At 37.3% G+C, this 21,298-nt stretch overlaps 1 protein-coding gene across 3 annotated transcripts in view; it reads right to left on the reverse strand.

The window, feature by feature from the left end:
• The window catches only part of LOC308671398 (zinc metalloproteinase-disintegrin-like protein H4 subunit A), a gene marked incomplete at its 5' end in the record, with an annotated part of 130,741 nt that overhangs the window by 9,134 nt on the left and 100,309 nt on the right, over window positions 1-21,298 (reverse strand). For 2 of the 3 annotated variants that reach the window (XM_081333553.1, XM_081333552.1), the window contains 11 exons: window positions 2,359-2,554; window positions 5,658-5,747; window positions 6,742-6,919; window positions 9,447-9,577; window positions 10,999-11,083; window positions 11,703-11,872; window positions 12,843-12,914; window positions 13,570-13,626; window positions 15,972-16,167; window positions 17,966-18,042; window positions 19,060-19,138. In XM_081333553.1, the coding sequence (XP_081189679.1) occupies window positions 2,359-2,554; window positions 5,658-5,747; window positions 6,742-6,919; window positions 9,447-9,577; window positions 10,999-11,083; window positions 11,703-11,872; window positions 12,843-12,914; window positions 13,570-13,626; window positions 15,972-16,167; window positions 17,966-18,042; window positions 19,060-19,138 (1,331 nt within the window). The remainder of the gene's footprint in view (window positions 1-2,358; window positions 2,555-5,657; window positions 5,748-6,741; window positions 6,920-9,446; window positions 9,578-10,998; window positions 11,084-11,702; window positions 11,873-12,842; window positions 12,915-13,569; window positions 13,627-15,971; window positions 16,168-17,965; window positions 18,043-19,059; window positions 19,139-21,298) is intronic. The other variant, XM_081333551.1, reaches the window with a different exon arrangement.

The raw sequence follows: 21,298 nt of genomic DNA on the forward strand, positions 1-21,298 counted from the left end.
GCTGAAGCCACTTTATGCAAGTTGCAGAAGACCCCACAGTAAATCAATGGCTGGAGGGGAATCTGAGCGCAGCTTCATTCCTCTGTGTGCTGATTCTCCATTTCCCAAGTTTAACACTATTGTAGATACATTCCTGTGCTGGAATGCAGTGAGGAGGGAGATCCCCGGGTGGGAGGGGGTGCAGTCCAGATGAACAAGAGGCAATTCAGCCCCAATGTTACATGTGAGAGAAAGAGGGTGAAGACAGCTACTCCCTAATTATTCACAGAGTGTATTGTAGGAGCAGATAGTAGAGTCCTTAGTCCAGAAAGATTTTGTCTACAGGAGTGAAAGAAGAAAGAACTCAGCATGGAAAAACCATCCTGTGTCATTCTTGGTTTGAGACCTTTTCAATTCCTTGGCATAAGCCTTTCTGAATATAGCTGGATTACTTGCAAAAGAGTGAGCTATTTCCATTATTTGGAATGTTAAATCATTTCATGCTATTTAAGTGACCAAAATAAAAATTTCTTTGTTTAAACTGAGAGTTTCCATTTTCAAAGCAATGGAAATAATCCAGCAAGTCTCCATTTATTTATTAATCTAATAGATGGGTTGATCATGCAAGTGAAACAATATTCTGATTTAAATTTGGATTCCCAATCACCATCACATGCCATCTGACCCTTCATAAAAAATGTAGACAAGGGGATAGAAGGGCAACTCATCAAATTTACAGACAACACCAAGGTGGCGGGAATAGCCATCCCTCCAGAAGATAGGCTTAGGATCCAGAAGAGACTTCAACACTCAGTCCTATCTAACAAAATGAATTCAATGGTGAAAAAAGTAAAAAAAAAGTTCTAAATTTAGGCAAGAAATACCAAATCACAGGTACAGAATAGGTGATTCCTGGCTCAGCACTGTAACTGTAAGAGGGATCTTGGAATCCTACTGGACAACCACTTAAATATGCACCATCAGTGTGCTGCAACTGCCAAAAATCCAATACAGTCCTAGGCTATATTAATAGAGGGATAAAATCAAGATCATGTTAAGTGTTAGTACCACTTTATAATGCTTTGGTAAGATCACAGTTGGAATATTGCATCCAGTTTTGTTCGCCACTATATAAAAAAAGTTGTTGAGATTCTAGAAAGAGCACAGAGGGGATTGGAGGCTAAAACCTATGAAGAATAGTGGCAAAAATCGGAAATGTCTAATTTAATAAAAAAGAAAGACTTGAGGTGATATGATAGCAGAGTTCCAATATTTGAGGGACCGCCACAAAGATAAGGGGTCAAGTTATTTGCCAAACACCTGAAAGGAGAACAAGACCAATGGATGGAAACTAATCAAGGAGAGAACCAACCTAAAAACAAGGAGAAATTTCGTATTGGAACAATTAATCAATGGAATGGCTTGCCTTTGGAAGTTGGGGTGCTCCAACACTGGAAGTTTTAAAGAAGAGATTGGAAATGATATACAGTTTCCTCCTTGAGGAGGGGGTTCAGCTAGAAGATGTGCAATGCTCCTTCCAACTGAGTCATTCTGTTAATTCTGACTCTCTTGATTAGTGACCGGAAACCTGTGTTTGGCCTTTCTACATGCAAATCCTCACTGCTCCACTGATCTATGGCCAAGGTAAATCCCCCTCTTCGCTGAAAACTATCTACTTTATATGGAAAAGGGAACTTATTTTCAGTTTCCTTTTTCAACATAAAACCATTCTGAAAATTTTGTGAATCGTCTGAAAGTCAGGAGTGATCAGTGACAAGAATCACATCCCCAACATCTGTCTCTTCAATTATTATGCCAAATGCAAAGAAAATTACAATCTCGGGGTTTGAATATTCTTAGCACACAGTCCCATAATCAATTTACATTATCTCTCATTGAGATTCTCTCAGATCTTTGTCCAATTTGGGAATGTATCCACAACCCACAAAAGCATCCTTCCCCCAAAGTCTATCTTTCCAGATTTCTGGTCTGCAACTGCCATCATCTTTGACCTTTGGCCGAGTTCTCTAGGGATGACTGGAGCTTTAAACCCAAAGATCTGGAGGGGTGGGCTCTAAAACCTTCAGAGAAAGAACTTCATCTTGAAAAATTATTCCACCTGGACAAGACCTTCAGAAGTTGTGTGTGCTCCAACACGGGTGATTTTTTTAAAGAAGAGATTGGAAATGTTATATGGCTTCCTGCTTGAGCAGGGAGTTGGACTAGAAGACCTCCAAGGCTCCTTCCAACTGTGCTACAGAACAGAAATGTCATGATGATTTACTATGGATACAAAGGGTAAAAATATCTTTCATTAATGGCAATGACTGTCTTAATCTTTTATAACACCACTATTCTGAAATCCTAAGGTTGACTTACCTAAATTAAAGAGAGAAATACATTGGTTTGTCATGATGGGGCATGTCCCATTGTAGCAATAACCGTTGTTGTTTTGGCATGGTTGTCCATTCCTTTGGAAGACATCTGTGGGACACTCAGCAGATTGGCCAGTGCAGTGTTCAGGGATGTCACACTCACTCCTTGCTGGCCGGCATTCTGTTCCTGCTGTCCGAATCTGTGGGTGAGAATCAAAAAGATTCTCAGCTATCACTCTTCAGCAGCAGAGATCAAAGAGTCAAACCATGATTCAAAACACATTTCAAAACCTCCTCTTCATCTGTCTTGAGGATCACCAAGCAAGGCATCCCTGCCCTGTTACAACTGTGTGTGGTGCCTAGAAGTCCTAGTCTGTCTTATTTGCTATGGGGAAATGATTGCAATGAAAGGTTCAATTCCTGAAACACAAGTTCTACATGTTGGCTGACCATAAAGTGAAAATCATTTGGGCTTCCATGAAAAAGTAGCAAAAAGTGAATTGCTGAACTTCTCATGATATATTTTTATTTCACGGGGAGAAGCATTTGTAGAATTTTCTGTCACATGGTAAAAAACACGTGACTCCCTTCTCCTGCTGTGAATGTAGGCTTGTGATGGAAATATGGAAATAACAAAATGTTTTGGGCCGCTCTGCTCAAAAAGTTCATTACAGAGTCAACTGGGATCCCACATAGAAAGAAGGAATGAGGAACTTGCACCTCTCTTTTCATGGTCCTGCAGCAACTCCAGAATGTTTTTTTTTATCCCATTTATATCCCGCCCTTCTCCGAAGACTCAGGGTGGCTTACAATCTAAGCAGAAATCAATGTGTTTAGCAAAACACCTGAATTTAGAGCTTTAGAGAGCAGGTAGATAACTTAAGGGGGGGGAAAGGCAATTTTACTTCCATAAGTCTCCTGCACCAATTTCCATCCTAAAAGGCTCAGAGAGAAAAATGTCACAGCATTACCAAAGACCTCTTAAAACCTTCCAGAAAGTCAGGAAGCTGAGTAAGGGCACCAATCTCAAACATTGCCCACCCTTATTTAAACTGGATTTTCATGCAAACTCAATCAAAGAACAAATATATTATTTTCACAGATGTGATTTAACATGTCAAAAGAGGGGATTTATTTAACAGCAAGATGTGCAACAATAAAAGAAGACAGTTACAATTACATAAAATTACTAAAACAAATAAAACTAGACTTGGAAAAAATGGAAAAACCTACAATGCTGGGGAGAATAGCAACAATGCAGATAAATAAATAATAAATAAACCTTTTGTCAGAATCCATTTATATCATATTCATAAATGGAATGTTTCAAACATATCCCATGGATTCTGCCATCTCCCGAAGAGAAGAGGATAGATGTGTATTGAACCGGCAATAGGCATTTCAAAGGAAAGGAGAAGCCTTTTGAACTGGGGAAACAAAAGGGGGGGCTAGCATCTGGCTTTTGTCACGGTAGACAGCAATAAACAAAAGGGTCCTAACTTCCTTTTTCCCACGAGATGGATGATACGAGAGGAAGGATGGGGGGACTGACCAAATGGGGATTAAGGGGGGTTAAACCGGGAACTCTTTATAAGGGTTTACATCGTGGAACCATTAAGCCCTGTCTCATTTCCTACAACCAAGCATGTCATAGTAAAGATTCCTTTTGGACTAAAAAATTTGACTCCAAGAGTTTTTGTCTTCCTAAGACGTGGTTTGGGGTGGGTCCTGACACCTTTATTGTCAAAGTACAACATTAGCTGAGCCTCCCCCCGTGCTCTCTCCCGTATTCTACCAAAATACTTTTTTTATTTCAAACAATGCCTATAAGATTGGGGAAAAACTTCTTTGATGAACTAAATAAATTAATACTGAAATTCGTTTGGCAAAGAAAAAAAGCTAGAATTAGATTGAAAATGCTTCAAGAAACGAAAGAAAATGGAGGATTTTGACTACCGGACTGGATTTTATACTATCAAGCAGCTGTATTAACATGGCTAAAAGAGTGGATAACGCTTAGAGATAAAAGACTGCTATACCTAGAGGGACATGACTTACAACTTGGGTGGCATGCCTTCCTATAGTATGGGAAGAATAAAATACACAGATACTTTCAATATCATTATATAAGAAATGCATTTTTTTTAGAATGGGAAAAAGTAAAAACAAAATTTTACATGAAAATACCTGGATGGCTCTCAACAATGGAAGCATTTATTCACCCAAACCTAGCTAACTATGAGAAAACTATAACTTATAAAGACATCTTGAATAATGAAGGGAAATTAAAACATAGACAAGAATTAGAAGAACAGGGTTTTGACCTACCACGGTCGCCATATCTGCAAATCCAAATGAGATATGAAAAAGACGTTAAAACATCTGGATTTTGTAAAGAATAGACAGAATTTGACAAGATGCTACTGACATCAGATGAAAAATTGATTAAGAAACTTTTATAAATGTACATTAAGAATAAAGATGGAAGAGGAACAAGTTAAAGAAATAACGATCACACGGGCAAAGATTTTTGGACATTACATAGAACTAGAAAACTGGCAAAGCATTTGGGAAAGAAATTCTAAAATAACAAAAGTGGTGGCATTTAACATCGGTGAGGTTAGCAAAGATGTTTAAAAACATATTTAGCAACTGTTGGAAATGTAGACAAAAACCAGGCACTTATTACCATCTTTGGTGGACATATTCCAAAGCTAATAGATTCGGGTCAAGAATACATGTATGGTTAGAGAAAATGACTAAAAAACATATAGATTTTAAGCCAGAATTATTTTTGTTAGGCACAATTGTAGAAAATTATGAGAAAGAGTGTATATATCTAACTTTACATGTATTAACTGCAGTAAAAATTGTACTTGCTCAATATTGGAAAAATGAACGTAGACAATGTGTTGCTGATAAAATATTAAACATTTCTGATATATATATATATATATATATATATATATATATATATATATATATATATATATATATATATATATATATATATATATATATATATATATATATATATATATATACACACACACACATACACATACACATACACATACACATACATAATGAAAGAAAGAGTGCATTTTTTGAGACAAGGCTGAAATTTTGTTAAATTATCCTCCCTACGGATATGTTCATAAGGGTCAAATAAACTGGAAGAAGGGATAGGAATAGGGTTGAAATGTTTGATGATAGTAAACAGCCAAGAGATATTACATTTCTATATGGCTAGTATGGAGCAGGGTAAAATCTCTCCTGGTGTTAAAAATAAACAAGCCTTACTCTGCATTGGTCGCAACACTCTCCATCTCCACACTCTGCCCCTGGTGTCAGCTTACAGGTTGCAGCATCACAGCACGGATTTCGACAATTCTGAAAATCAAAACATATCAAATAATGTCATAGGCTTTTCGGCCTGGTCTTCTTTAATTGGTCTATTTTGAAGAGGGAAAGTGGCGAGGAAAAGGATATTTCTGCCATGTGTTCCCTCCGATGGGTTCATGGTAGCAAATGCACAAACTGTTATTTCAAATGAAGGATAGCATATCTACGTGAAACAGACTTACCTGATATCTTCTGTATGAAAAGAATAAAACAAATAAAAATATCCTCACCTCCTAATTGTGAGGTCAATGTACACCCACATTCCTTTCTTATTCATGAGGGATTTTCTACTCATGATGTCAGACTTTAAGGTAGTCCAGAGAGGAAGCACCAACCATGAGTATTAACACTACTTTGTAAGGTTACAGTAGCAGAATCTTTCAACAATGAAAGTACATTTCTACCGGATCAAGAAATTAAGATGCTTGGCAATCCCAAAGCTTCTGCAGACTAAGGTATCCTCTTATTTGAACACTGAGTTGATTTTTCCTCCTCCTTTGGTCTCTCAAGGACATTATCACAGACCATTACATGTGTATTTAAAAATATAAAGAGAACATTTTACTAAATTACTGTTCTCATAAAAAACATTATAAGGGACCAGAGCATAGATTGAAGATCATCAGTTATGGAAGGAAGCAGCTCAAGAAAATAGTGGGAGAGATAATATGGCCATATCAACAAAATAGGGGTTTTCAGGAGGGAAGGATTTTTTTGTAGTAGTAAGTCAATCATTTTTTAAAAATACGCTGTCTTCCTCAAATGGTAGTGAGGTACGATTTCTCCATTCCTCTACAACTGGTTAACCAAATCCAAGAAACCACTTCATACATGCATGTACAAAAAGGACACAAACCTGTGCCATTCATAAACAAACCCCTCGGATGGCTCAAACACTTAGAAAGCTAGATGGTTTTGCAAGGATTCCCATTTTTGAGAAAGTTCTTTGAATTAACCTTGTTAATTAAAAAAAAAAACTTACTGTAGGAGAGCCACAGTCACATTCTTCTCCCTCCTCAACAAAGTAATTTCCACAAACTGCAGGTGAAACAATATCTGTTCTCAAGGGTTTATTGTCAATGCATTTTGATTGAATATTATTACGAAACGTCTGGTATTGATTCCAACTACAATCGCTGAAGGAAAAGGCAGGCTCAGACCTATAGAGATGAACCAAAATAAGACCATGACATCATCCATATTTGGACTAGGAACAGAATTCATTGCAAAAACATATAAGATGAAAAAGGGTTGGCTAATGAAGAAATGCAGTGTTTTTTTCCTCTAAAGCTACAAAATAACTAAGAGAACTCTTTGTACCCCTTGATCTTAGTCCCAGGTTATCCTCCCTGTTTTAATTCCACTAACTTTCCTTTCCTTTTTTTAACAAAATACATTTGCAATGAGAACTCCATCTGATATTAGTTGATCGAGCTGCGTCTTGTGTTTGAGTGGGGTGCCTTTTATTTTCATTCTTAGTCAGCCTCTCTGTGGAAGAGCAATAATATAATTGAATGGAAAACAGTGAAATTTTGATCCAGTTTTAATTTTCTTCTTTTGCAGGGATAGGATATGCTAACTCTTTATTGGCCTTAAAGTATTTGTTGTTGATTTCTTTTGTTGAAAAGGTGATAATATCAGCAACTTGCCACTGACCTCTGAAGCTGCATACTTAAATAGATGCAAACATGGCATTCTAAGCCCAGCAAAGCACCTTCCTAATGTTAAAACAAATCATTAGTAATATAATCATTGGCCCTCAAGTTAGGGGGTGGAAACAAGAATGCAAAGAGAATCTGATGGTGGCCATTAAATAGACAAGATGGTCTTCTTTCAAGGTCAAAGTTGCACCAGACCCCTTTGGTAGGGTTAATTAATTTAAGCAAAGTCTTCTGTACAAAACACCACAAAGTGTCTGGAAGTATTAAAGAATAATCATGATGCCCAGAAATCCTTCAGGAAGGACATTAAAGGCTACATGGCATTCTCCATACTTCCTGGCCTCCTTGCTATTGCACGAAATAGGAGGCAACGAAGTCCTCGGACTTTAGCAGAAGAAACGAGAAATTGATCCAAAGGTGGGATGATCACTGAGCCTACACAAAACTCTTACACAAAAGTTATGGAGAGTTTTGCAAAAGACAATTGCTGAGAAGATTTTGCTTCCTTTTTCTTTTTCCTTCTTGATGAAGTAAGGCCTAAACTTGCACCCGGAAGAAAATATTGGTAGTCCTTGACTTGCTGTCATAACTGGGACCAGAATTTCCATTGCCAAGCAAGCCAGTTGCTAAGTGAGTCATGCTCAGTTTTACGACTAGTTTTGCCACTTTGTTAAGTGAATCACACAGTCATTAAGGGACTCAGCTTGCTCCACTGGTTTTGCATATGGGAAGACAGCTGGGAGAATCACAACTGAGGATCCCATGAATGCAGGATGCTGCAAGCGTCATAAATACACGAGGGTGTCGCCAAATGCCCAAATTTTGATTCTGTGACTGAAGGGAGGCTGCAATAGTTGTAATTGACCAGTCATAAGTCCCTGTTCTCAGGGCCGCTGTAACTTCAAACAGTTGCTAAACAAATGGTTGTAAGTCAATGACTTCCTGTACATTGCTACCTGTTGATTTCAGAAGACTGCAATATATGACAGAGATGTAACATATTCTACCCTGATGAAAAAGAAAGGAGACATCCAACCTAGAACTAAGGAGAAATTTCCTGACAGTGAAAACAATTAATCAGTGGAACGACTTGCCTCCAGAAGTGGTGGGTGCTCCAACACTGGAGGTTTTCAAGAAGAGACTGGACAGCCACTTGTATAGGGCTTCCCGCTTGAGCAGAGGGCTGGACTCGAAGACCACCAAGGTGCCTTCCCACTCTGTTATTCTGAAAGGGCGAGGCAGGAAAACCCCAAGGCTGCTAATTTATCTTTTTCTTCCTCCTGTTGCCTGCTTCAGAATATTTTTTCCCCATTCTGCTTCCTACTTTAGGAAAGTCTCTAACTTGGTTTCCTCTTTTATCCATCACAGATATTAATATTTGGTTTCTTTGGCTGTGCTTACTACGCTGTTTCTTTAAATTCTGGGGTTTTGGAGGAAGCTACTGAAGGATGGTTATTCAATTGCTGAGAACATTTCCACCTTTTTAAATATGACACATTTTAACTGCACATGGAAAGTGACACACAAATGACCAAACCCCTCTTTTTTTGTAACTCTCTATTTCATTTTTGTAAATAATAATAATAATGATGATGATGATGATGATGATGATGATGATGATGATGATGATGGAAGGGACCTTAGAGGTCATATAGTCCAACCCCCTGCTCAGGCAGGAAACCCTATGCCATTTCAGACCAATGGCTGTCCAGTGTCTTCTTAAAAACCTCCAGTGTTTGGAGCATTCACCACTTCTGGAGGCAGGTTGTTCCATTGGTTAATTGTTCTAACTGTCAGGAAGTTTCTCCTTAGTTCTAGGTTGCTTCCCTCCTTGACTAGTTTCTATCCGTTGCTTCTTGTCCTGCTTTCAGGCACTTTGGAGAATAGCTTGACTCCCTCTTCTTTGGGGCAGCCCCTGAGATACTGGAACACTGTAAGTTCTCAGCATATTTAATTTAACAATTAATTGCAACCATTTAAAAATAACTTGATTGGAAAGGCATTAACATTTTTCTTCAATCCTTACCCTGCCACCGGAGACATAATGCATGACCTATCAGGACAAATACAGTTACCATCGTCATGCTTCATGCCCAGATTATGACCCATCTCATGGGCCATTACAATTGCAACCAAAAGATATGATTTACAATAATCCTAAAGAAAAGAGAATATTTTGTTTATTGTTAGTCCGCCAAGAACCTGAAAGTGAATCCAATTATTAATAACACTAAGTGGCTAAAACTGGTGACTAAGCAAACAATTTTAAGTCCAGGATATTATCTCAGGATTTCTCTAGCTCTTATGAATGTATGTGTGTCCACCAAGATTCTAGAACATACACAAATACAATTAGAAGGAAACTTTAAAGCCCAGAAGCTACAGCAAAATGAGAAGATCAAAGCCTATGCATCCATTTATTTACTTACTAAAAATTAGAAGCAACATCAGTCCAAAAACTACTCAGTGTCTTTTGCTACAAGCTGGCATTTTCAGAATATTGAAGGTATCGATCCTATGCAGACTTAAGAATGACTTGGTCTTTCTGAGTAAAATAATCTTCTTGAGCAAACAGGCTTACCAATACCTCGTATTACCAGGATCCTAACTCTGCTTATTAAGAAACAAAACTTTGTGAGCTTTGTTGTATAAGTTTTATTTATGGCCATGACTATCCATTCTTTCTACATGAAGAAAAAAACACCTAAGTTTACTGTTTCTCAATAAATGCATAGCATCAACTTAACTAATATGGTTTTCTTTCAGGATCTTAAAATACTGGAGTTTTTTTCCTTTTTAAATAGATTTAGTATTCTCTCATTTTCTCAATGTACTATAATTCAGTCATAAGCAATCTAGATACTAAATTTCTTGAAATGAAAGAAGGGTGACTCATGTTTTTCATTAGGATTGCTAAGAACATTATTCAGAAGCCTTATTTGAACGTATTATAAGTATTATATGATTTGACCTGCTCATTTGCTAGCTAGAGCACAGTTTGACTCCTCCTGATCTAGAAACATTATAATATTATTGTCATCTTTGATATATAGCATATTGTATACAAAAAAATTTGTTCTGCAACATGGCTAGAATGCATTGTGTCAAAATGCAATGAGTTGAGGCAGGACCTGGAGATGTCAAGTCCATCAATAAATATTTATTTATTTTTATTTTATTTTAATTCCATTTATATCCCGCCCTTCTCCGAAGACTCAGGGCGGCTTACAAGCTTAGCAGTAGCCTTCATTCTATGTATATGCCTGCTTATTAGGGCTTTCACACACACCCCAAGCGGCATTATTACAAAGTCAGTTTAATTGCCCCCAACAATCTGGGTCCTCATTTTACCTACCTCGGAAGGATGGAAGCCTGAGTCAACCTTGAGCCTGGTGGGATGCGAACCTGCACTATTGCAGGCAGCTGGTGTTATTTATTTATTTATTTATTTAAATTAATTATGGATGAAAATAACGTGGATCAAAAATAAGAACTTTATTTGTAAAGAAGTTATGCCTGTATATAAGTTTTCACTTGAGTACAAATAGATAACAGATATCCTTTTTTTCCCTACTAACCTGAATAAGTCCTACAGAATGCTTTGGCTGGCACATGCCGCTCATGGGAGCGATTCCTAAAGTTTGTCCATTGAGGTTAATGCCCCTATAAGAAAGAAGGGGAGGGGAATAAAATTTAGAGAAGTTAAAAGCATGTTTTATAGTCTTAGGGCATACATAACTATGGCTTTCTGCAAACTCCTCGACCCGTCCTCAGTTACTACCAGTTTTCAGAATGTTGGAATTCATTTTAGGCTGTAGTCTCCAAAGCCATTTAACTAAGCAGGTCTGTTAAAAATATTCAGAATGCATTTTCACTGTATGGTGAGTATGGCTGGTGTTAGCATGAATTAGATTGGTGAGAAGGGTTAGCATGTTGTCTCAATCCAGCCCATTGGGTTAATTTAATTCCATTAAGTATGAAAAACCCAAATACATATTTATTTAATAGATTTGGTTTATCTATTTAGCTGTAGGGTTATTTCTAATCATTTGAGTTTCAATTTTAAATCCATGTGAAATCAAATCAAGCTGGGTTTTTGACACTCAATCATTCAAGGATTTCTCAAAACCAGCTCTCTTCTCCAAAAAAAAAAAAAAGAGTGGTTAACTTTGAAACATAGTTCACACATGTTTTAAAGCATACAGCATAGAACAAGCACTAACCTTCCCATAATCCTCCGCTCCCAGCCACCCCCACTCCCTTTCCCCACCATGAGACGTACGTGAGTAACTGAGCATTATCATGTCTTTTGTGCTTCAGCAAATTCTTGTCTCTCCAATCTCCAAATAAGTGCAAAGTAACATTTGCTGCTGACTTCACTTTAATCTGATCTTTCTTGTCCCAAATTTCTACGCCAACCAGTGCTACAAAAATACTGAAAACTCTGAAAACCTGTCAAATGGATATGGCATCAATCAGAAACTCAAACAAAAGTAAACCTTGAGAAATATTTCAAGATTAAAAAGCAACTGACATTGGTCTTTATGGGCATGTGAAAAAAATAGATCTAGGCATTAATAGAAGAGAACTCTCTGGAGCTCAAGGTTGAAGTCCTTGGTGCTCTGAGTTTGCTGCTTTGCTTACTAAGTAAGTTGTTTAGTCAGATAATGAAATGTCTGCAAGGAAACCACCAAGCTCAGACAGCAGCCAGGACTCTTTATATTGGGGAATAATAATAATGTATTAAGCAGGAGAAATAAATAACATGATAAAAAGAAGCAGGTGATTATTCTCTATAAACAGGAACAGAAGAGTAGGAGGACTAACAAGAGAGTTGACTCATCAATCTTCCTGTTCTCGCCCTGTTTCTAACTGATCATCAACAGTGAAAATATAAACAAGGCTAATAGGAGACTGCAATATGAGTGTATCTGCTCCTAAGTACCACAATCCAAGTCAAATTGAGTTCCTGTCTCCAAGTTTCTTCTCAGGGATCAGTTTCATAATCAACTGAACTGGGAATAGACTGAGTCTGTCCATCTCTTTCTAATCTCCCAGTTCAGAACCATTAACCACAGCCCTGAAAGAATCCAGCTACAGACATAGTTCTGACTGAATTCTTGCAACACTTTTGGATTTGCATCCTCCCAACACAGTGACTGTATTCCCATAAGAGGTTTATTAACCTAGTTACTGAATGTAACCCATTTTCTGGGATGGCCTCACATGCTGGATCACCAGCTGGCCAAATGACCCAGTTTTGCCTCACTCAAAGCCACAGAAGTTAGCATTCTTGTAGAAACCCATCTTCTCTCTCTCTTTACCTGGTTAAGTGTGTTGTGTTAACACAGTGAAAATCTCGGCTGGGGCTGAGGGAAGTTTAAAATCAATAAGCAAAATAATATTTGCCATGTCCTCTTACCACATTTAAAGTGTTGACAATTTCATATATTCTTGTTCTTATAGCAGTTGAATTGCCGGTGTATTTCCTGAACTACAGAAAAGATAAAAATGTTAAGATGAGATGATAATTATAGGAAGAAGGGAAAGAAGGAGGGAGAGAAAGAACATATCAGTGAAAGGATCTTTGAATTTGTTGATGTAATAATAATTTTTATCGAAGCAGACCAAAGAATTCTTTTGTGCTGATTTTTAATCTACATTTGTCCCATTAATATATTAAGGTTTTTAACTTTTCAGCAGCATACATGGGCTTTTTTCCTGGTTGGAGAAAATTTGGTCAGCCTACTGAAATGCTTTCCTAAACTGGATGCTACATTTCCATGTTCAGAGACGTGTGAGATAAGCATTCTTCACTGTACATCTTTTTCTTTGTGTGTTGTCAGCTTAGACAAACAAAGAGTGTGGGAACGTTTCAAAGAAACCTACAGAACTGTTTAAGCAGTGTGGTATAAAAATAAATTTAGACGGTATCCAGGAAGAACAAATGTGCAAATGTCTCTTTACTTTGTAAATATTGGTTGGGTCCAATAACAAAAAAATATCAAAGTTTATGATAAAGCATACTTTAAGAGAAAGCTAGTTAGGATGTTTATTAATCTCTTCAAAAAATACCCACATTAAAAAAGCAGAAACAAAATGTGGTGCTCAATGCAGAAAGAAAATGGAAAGATATCCAGGATACTTACCATTACATTGTCTACAACTATGACAAGCTCAATGTATTTTTGGGTGTTTCTCCGTTGCTAAACAGAACAATAAACAAAAGGCTGTTTAGACATGTTGCTCCCAGCAGCCAACAAGAATGTTGGTCATCATCAGACAATTGGAAAAGTGCTTGTTTTACTCTCTGCTCAAAATACTTGAACTTTCAGAATATTGGTTCTTTGAAGAAGACATTTATAGGGAGACAGCTTGTTAAAATTTTATCCCTGGGCCTTGAGCCCTTCGGAACTGGGCCATGGAAGTGGCAGGTGAGCGCCTGCATCTCCACTTGGATGACCACTGACCAAGCATGGGTGGGTGTGCTCCATTTGCAGGACTGTGTGTGCCCACTGCTCGCATGGGCATGACCCCGCTGCTCACATGGACCCATCCCCTCTCCCCACCTGTCTGCAAAGCTGGAAAGGTTGGGGAACTCTGACTTAGAGAAAGTGCTGACAAAGTTTTGAGGAAAAAATACATTATGCAATGGATTGTCAAGCAAAAACAAAAGTGGTCACCTCTTAAAAAAGTCACGTTCTTTGTATATGTTGCAAATATTTCCATTTAATCTGTTTTTGGAATTTTTGATGCCTACATTTAAAGATAAAGGTATATGTGAATATCTAATTCTGAACAGAATTTAATAGGACTAAGAACAGGCACGTGAGGAAATTGCTCTCTTTAACCTGTTTTTCAGCCTGTCAAAATGATCCTTCAATGACTTTCTCACCTTTCCTTCCCCTTGTCAAAGAAAGGATCCCAACCAATCACGTGAGAAACACGGTGATGTGGTCATGCTATGGAACCAATTAGACCTTGTCTGCAATCATATCACACTATGCATCAAAGACAAGGTAAGGGGAGGCAATCAGACATTTTGACCCACTGAACTCACTCTTAATGGCCAAAGGATTGTGCCTTTCTTTTGATGTAATTTTAAAATGATTACTGAAATATTGCTCCAGAGTTCTCAGGCTCAAGGAACAAGAAAACATGGTTAATTGCTCAGAGTAGTTTCTTTCTTGCTGTTCTCCTATAGACAGGAATCTTGCCAGACTAAAGCACACTCTGTGTAACCATGAGATACACCCTGTGAAGGCTTTAGGGAGGATCCCTTCCGGGCTTCTTTCTGCAATCCAAGGACTCATTTCTGATCTGCCTCTTATTTCCCTGGGAAAGAGCCCCTCCCTCCTGCATTCCACATTTAGATTCCACCACTAGAGTACCCAGGTTGCTCAGGAAATGCACTCTTGCTAAGAGTTGAATGTGTGAATGTGCATTACTTGCTTTTTCCCCTATGAAAGTGTACTCGTGTTTTTTCAGCATACAGAGCTACAAGGCCAAATTGCTAATTCTAGAGTGCAATTTCTCTCCTTGCTCTCTGACAGCCAATTTGAATAAAGTGTTCAAGACCTGACATTAAGACAAGAACATTCAAGATAGAGGACCAATTAAGGACCAATTAAACATAATGCATATAACCACAACTTGCCGAGGATAAAGAATCTTTAATTGCCAGAAACACTGAAGGCAAAAGGCAAATCAGACTTCATAATCAATTTTGGCCTCTGCACTTGTATTTTGGTACTCCATTGTAACAACAACTATTATTCCATGTCAATTTTAACATTTTAATAAAAAAGTTGGGATTTTGAAATTCTAGATGTATTTCAGCCAGTTTCAACTTTTGCCAGCGAAAGGAAGGAAGGAGCTGTCACTTTGTTTTCTAACTTTTGTCCCTCCAGTAAAGGAGGAAAATATTAGGAATATGAGGGTCAATTGTGACTAGATTCAATTCGTCACTTTTTATTCAATCGTTGTCAATCCAACTTGATGATTCAAATCAAATTGGACAATAGAGTCAAGATTCTATAATGACTTATCAGACATCTCAACACCATTAAATATTTCAAACCAGTTTCTCCCCCATCCCAAGTCCTCTCTGCATGCATAAAAGAGGAATCAAAAAAGATAATTTGATTATTTAAAAAAAATGATTTAGAAAGTTGAGATGATTTGGAGATTCATTTAATTCCATTTTGATTCAAATCTCCAAACTAGGTTTCTTATGACCAAAGAAAATGCTATAAGTCTGGAACATGTATTTTCTGTTCATCAAGTCTTGATTATTTCTTTTATACTAGGGCTAGAATAATAATAATAATAATAATAATAATAATAATAATAATAATAATAATAATAATAATAATAATAATAATAATAATAATAATAATAATAATAATAATAATAATAATAATAATAATAAAAGAAATAGGAGCTCCTCCCTTTTGAATTCTATTTAATCACCTTCCCCAAATAATTTCTCTTTTATTTTACATTTTAGAAACAAGTAAATGAATCCATGTTCTCAAACTATGAGACTTACTTCAGAAGTAGCAACTAACTGAGAGGCCTTTTGGATGGGCTCATCTGATTCCCAATTAGTCTCGGTTACCCCACACATTTTGGGGGTCTCATCCTCTTTTTCTATGTTTTCATATTTGTAGACTGCATGGGCTTCACTTTCGGGAATCTTCAAGGGTTCAATTAAGTACGTCTCCCCTCGAAGCTGGAAATGTCCTCTGTAAAACAGTGTGGAAAAGGGTGATCAGAGATGGAGAAGCAAGAGAAGAGAATATTGTTAGTTCAGAGATAAACTGCACTGATGATGTTACCTACTTGGGTAATGAAACTCAGCTCTGAGACCCATTTTTAACTAACCAAGTCAACATTCCTCATGTTTTTGAATCCCTTCTTAAAATTCAATGAATGTTTTTATTTTCTTTCCTCAGCACTCAAATCGCTTTCTCATATTTCTCAAAGATACAGCTATGATCAGAAATATATAAGAGATTTCACACACTCAATGCAACCGCAAAATATCTGTAAAGTATTTGTTTGGAGATACTTTGGCATGGAATCCAACACTGCATATTTTCTAGAATGTTAAAAAAATAAAGTTTCTAGCTATACAAATGCAAGACTAAAGCTATTTGAAAGATTCTGTTTTTGTGTAAAAATTATCTCATAAGGGTGAAGTACTTTATATCATATATATATATATATATATATATATATATATATATATATATATATATATATATATATATATATATATATAATACACTCAATCAATAAATCTTTATTCAGCCATAAGCCAACAGATAAAACCCCAAAATCACAACTAATTATGATAAAAACAGGAAAAATATATAACTGGAAGGAAAGAAATAAATTCAAACTGATCTGATAGCAATTTAAGATAAGAGTCAGGATGACCAGGATATTTAATAAAGAATGAAAATAACAAGTCTTGGCAAGCATCTTCATTAAAGAGGGTAATGCAGAATAACATGAATAACAATGCAGACTACTGTAATAATGAGCTGGAGGCTGAAACATATGATGAATGCTTGCAGGAACAGGGTACATTCAGGCTAACCACAAGAAGGAGTAGAGATGAAATGATAGTCTTTCAATATTTAAGGGGCCGCCACAAAAAAGTGTGGGACAACCTTTTCTCCAAATCACCTGGTGGGAGGAGAAGCAGTAATGGATGGAAATCAATCTAGGAGAGAACCAACCTAGAACTAAGGAGAAATTTCCTGACAATTGGAACAATTAACCAGTGGAAAAGTTTACATTCAGATGTTGTGGGTGTTCTATCACTACTGCTTGCTGTCAAGAGATTGACAGCCATTTGTCTAGAATGCTATAGGTCTCCTACTTGAGCAGGAGGTTGGACTAGAAGACCTCCAAGGTCCCTTCCAATGCTGTTATTCTGTCATTCTGTTTTTCCTTTATCATTCTGTTTTTTTTTATGTTCCATCTTTTCATTTATTCCTCCACTGCATGGACACAGTCTCTGTTCAAAGGGGATCTTTTAGTGTCTTCCTTCAGTAACAGATGTTAAAAGGATGTTGATTCCCACTAATGATAAGGACCTTCTGAATTTTGGTATCTTTATGTGGCTAAGATATCTACCTGGCTGGAGAAGGTGTGCAGAGTGGCTCAAGAAAGTGTTTCCGAAAAGAACCGAAAAGTCTGCTTGCCTCTTCCTGTACACGTTCTAGCAAGGTATGCAGTCTGAAACCTACTTATCTTCTCTACCTGTAACATCACCTCCTATGTATAAGGAAAAGAGACCAGGGCTTGGAAGCTCCTTTAGACAGATCTGATTTAGCTCCCCAGTGTCTCTACTGGATGGCAGCAGCTCTTCTTGGTATTCAACCAAAGTCTGTCTTAATTCTGCAGAAGTCTTGGATCACACCCAACTAATTTCCATGAAAAACTGAGGATGTCCTTCATTTTCACTGTGACAACTCCAAGAGCAGTATATTATTCTTAATAAAATAAATAAAAGATTAGAGACCAACTTACTTCAAACCATTGCATGCACTGATGCTTGCAGTTGAGTCAGCCTCATTCTGGATGTGTCCATGATAATAGCAGTGATCCTGTAGGGAGGCAAGAGGACTACACTGGTTAAAGCTTGTTTCTAGTGTGATTTGTTGAGCAGAAGTACAGTTCCAATGTATTCCAGAACATCAATGAAATATTAAGACAGCAGTTATTCAGAAAATTTTGATTCAGGGGGGCAGAAGACCTGCTTGGGCAGACAACCAACACAAAACTATAAAATGTTTTCTTGGAAGTGAACTCTAGCACTGAACCACAGGATTTGCTGAATAAACTTTCAGATAAATGATTGTCCTACATTCTGAAATCTTACTGAAAAATTCCACATTTACTAATAATACCAAATAATCGTTATTTCCTTGAGCTCACACAAGGAAAGCTTTCAGAAATATACAGAGATATATAATTTCTAGCATTATCTGGAAGCAGGATCCATGCAGATATTAAAATCAAAAGATTTATGTTACACACTAAATAGGAGTAATTTGTATGACCTTTGAAGATGCTAAGCCAGAGGTAGATAATTTTTGGAGACAGAGGATGCACATTTAGATCAATCTGGGGCAAGGAGCCAAGGAGTTCATGAAGCTGTCATTTTTGGCAGCTGGTAGGGCCACATTCTGTACCATTTTCATATGAAAGATATATGAATTTCTGTATAGGAACAAAATGAATTGTTCTCACTTTTGGTATTACAGATAAAAGACTTTGCATGTATCCCTGTAGTCTGGTTTATAAATGAAAATATAGATCTTCTAAACCTGATGTTCTTATAATAAATCTTTGTGAAACTCACTCCCCAAAATGTTGGCTTTTAACCAGTAGGAAAGAACTGGATGATTGAAATATTGCCATGGTAATTCAATGAGTAAAACAAACTGGGTTTAACAATCCATACATCCTTATAAGAACATATCAATATAAGATACTGCATACATATATAGCCCTTCTTGTTTGAGTAGCCTGGTCTCCTTCTTGTATATTTGTAATATTGTGCAGAAACATTTGTTTCAATTTACTTCCTAAAAGTAAGACTCTTAAAAGTGAGACCCTACCTGAACCGGAGGGTTTGTTGTAATTTTTCTGCCATCAGGGGAATAATGAGTCTCGCTGTAATCTTCTGAAAAAAGTCCTCTGGAAAGAATGCAAAGAAGAGAATATCTATGTCAGGAACTAAGTAGGACTGAGATAATTTTATAATAAGTTTACAACTATTGTATAGTGGCCTTTTAAGCATTTTCTTTGGTATCAAAGGAAAGTAGTAAGCATTTCAATCCTATGAGGAGGGCTATTTAAGAGGAGTGCTATCCATACTAGATTCACTTGAAGAGAGAGATTTACATTAAGGAAGGTGTGCAATTCTCTTCATCAAGGCTCAGAGAAGCATGATTGACCAGGAGAAGACATTTGGTATTGTGTCTTCTTTTCATTCTTCTAGTCCAGTGGTCTTCAAACTTGGCCCTTTTATGACTTGTGGACCAACTCCCAGAATTCCTCAGCCAGCGTATCTGGCCTAGGAATTCTGGGAGTTGAAGTCCACAAGTCATAAAAAGGCCAAGTTTGAAGACTCCTGTTCTAGTCTATACAACAGTCTCATTGAACTGCTTGGTCTATAAAGGAGAGCAGTATAGCTCTATTTACTTTAGAGTAATTTGAAGGAACCTCAAGGAAATAAATGCCTTGAACCTTCAAACAGAACCGATTTGTGGAGTCACTTTCCATTCCTGGTGTCACATCTACACACTTGGCATTGCCTTCTATTTTTCCAATCTAGATATTTCTTGCTGGTCTTCCCTCTCTAGTCCTGCTTTGCTTCCATGTCAAAACAAGAGCTTCCAGATGCTACCCTTGAAATTCCGTACAGCTTTCATATTTAAACAAAACAAAAGGAGACACTAGAATTTCTAAAGCACACATTAGAATTTACCATCTCCAGTAGTATAAGATAAAGTGACACACAGATACATATAGGGCAATTTCTTAGTAGCTGATACTTAATAATAAAGACAATATACGTTTAAAGATACATATTAAGCTAAAGGTAAAGGTTCCCCCGCACATGCGTCCTAGTCGTTTCCAACTCTAGGGGCCAGTGCTCATATCTGTTTCAAAGCCAAAGAGCCAGCGCTTGTCCAAGGACGTCTCCGTGGTCATGTAGCTGGCATGACTAGACGCCAAAGGCGCATGGAATGCTGTTACCTTCCCACCATAGTGGTCCCTATTTTTCTACTTGCATTTTTACGTGCTTTCGAACTGCTAGGTTGGCAGAGGCTGGGACGAGTAACAGGTGCTCACTCTGTTACACGGCACTCGGGATTTGACCCGCCAAACTGCCGACCTTCTGATCGACAAGCTCAGCGTCCTAACCCACTGAGCCACCGCGTCCCTTAAGATACATATAGGATGGTCAAAACCAAGATACATGCTAAAATCAAAGCCAAGCAGTCATTCCCAATGCACCAACTTTGTATCTCAGACTTAACACTAGTATTAAATTGTACCAGGCTACAGAGACATACTGTATTTACAGTGTAGTGGCTGCCATACTAATTTAAATGGTGATACGTCATTTACAGGTTTTAGGGTAATGAAAATGGCACACTTTCTTTTAGTGGTGTTCGTGGTTCATTTACTAGAACTAAGAGAAATTTCCTGAGAATGAGAACAATTAATGGGTGGAATGGCTTGCCTTTGGAAGTTGTGGGTGTTCCATCACTGGAGGCATTCAAGGTATGATTGGACAGCCATGTAATGGTACAGTCTCCTGCTTGAGCAGGGGGGTGGACTAGAAGACCTCCAAGGTCCCTTTCAACTATGTTATTCTTTTATGCTGAAAAATAGTTTCATTCCATTTCTATTCCCCATAGTGAAGCAAAGCTGCCAATGTTTTTTTAAGGCCTGGCTAGATGAGTCAGTGAAAGACCAAAAACTCATTTCAATGGGTTAGTTATTATGCAAATATAAGCCAGGTGCCTTACATTTGCATAATAGTTTTATTCATATCTTAATTTACAGTTGAAATGGAACATCTTTGAGAAGACTCACATGGCATTTTTTTTTAAAAAAGTGTAGTGAAAATTGGGGCTTATTTAGGTTCTGTCCCCTTTCAGGCCTTAATAGGATATGACATTTCCTGCCTTTCATGCTTTAACATATAAATATTGATATAGGTTGAGCAGCTATGCAGGTCTCATAGGAAATGTTATTCAGATTGATGGGATATCTGTGAAGCAGCATCAGCAATCACTTTAAAATCTCTGCAATATTTCATAACTAACCTAATTAATTCAATTG

This window comes from Vipera berus (assembly GCF_964194415.1).
Source record: "Vipera berus genome assembly, chromosome: 8".
NCBI lineage: Eukaryota > Metazoa > Chordata > Lepidosauria > Squamata > Viperidae > Vipera > Vipera berus.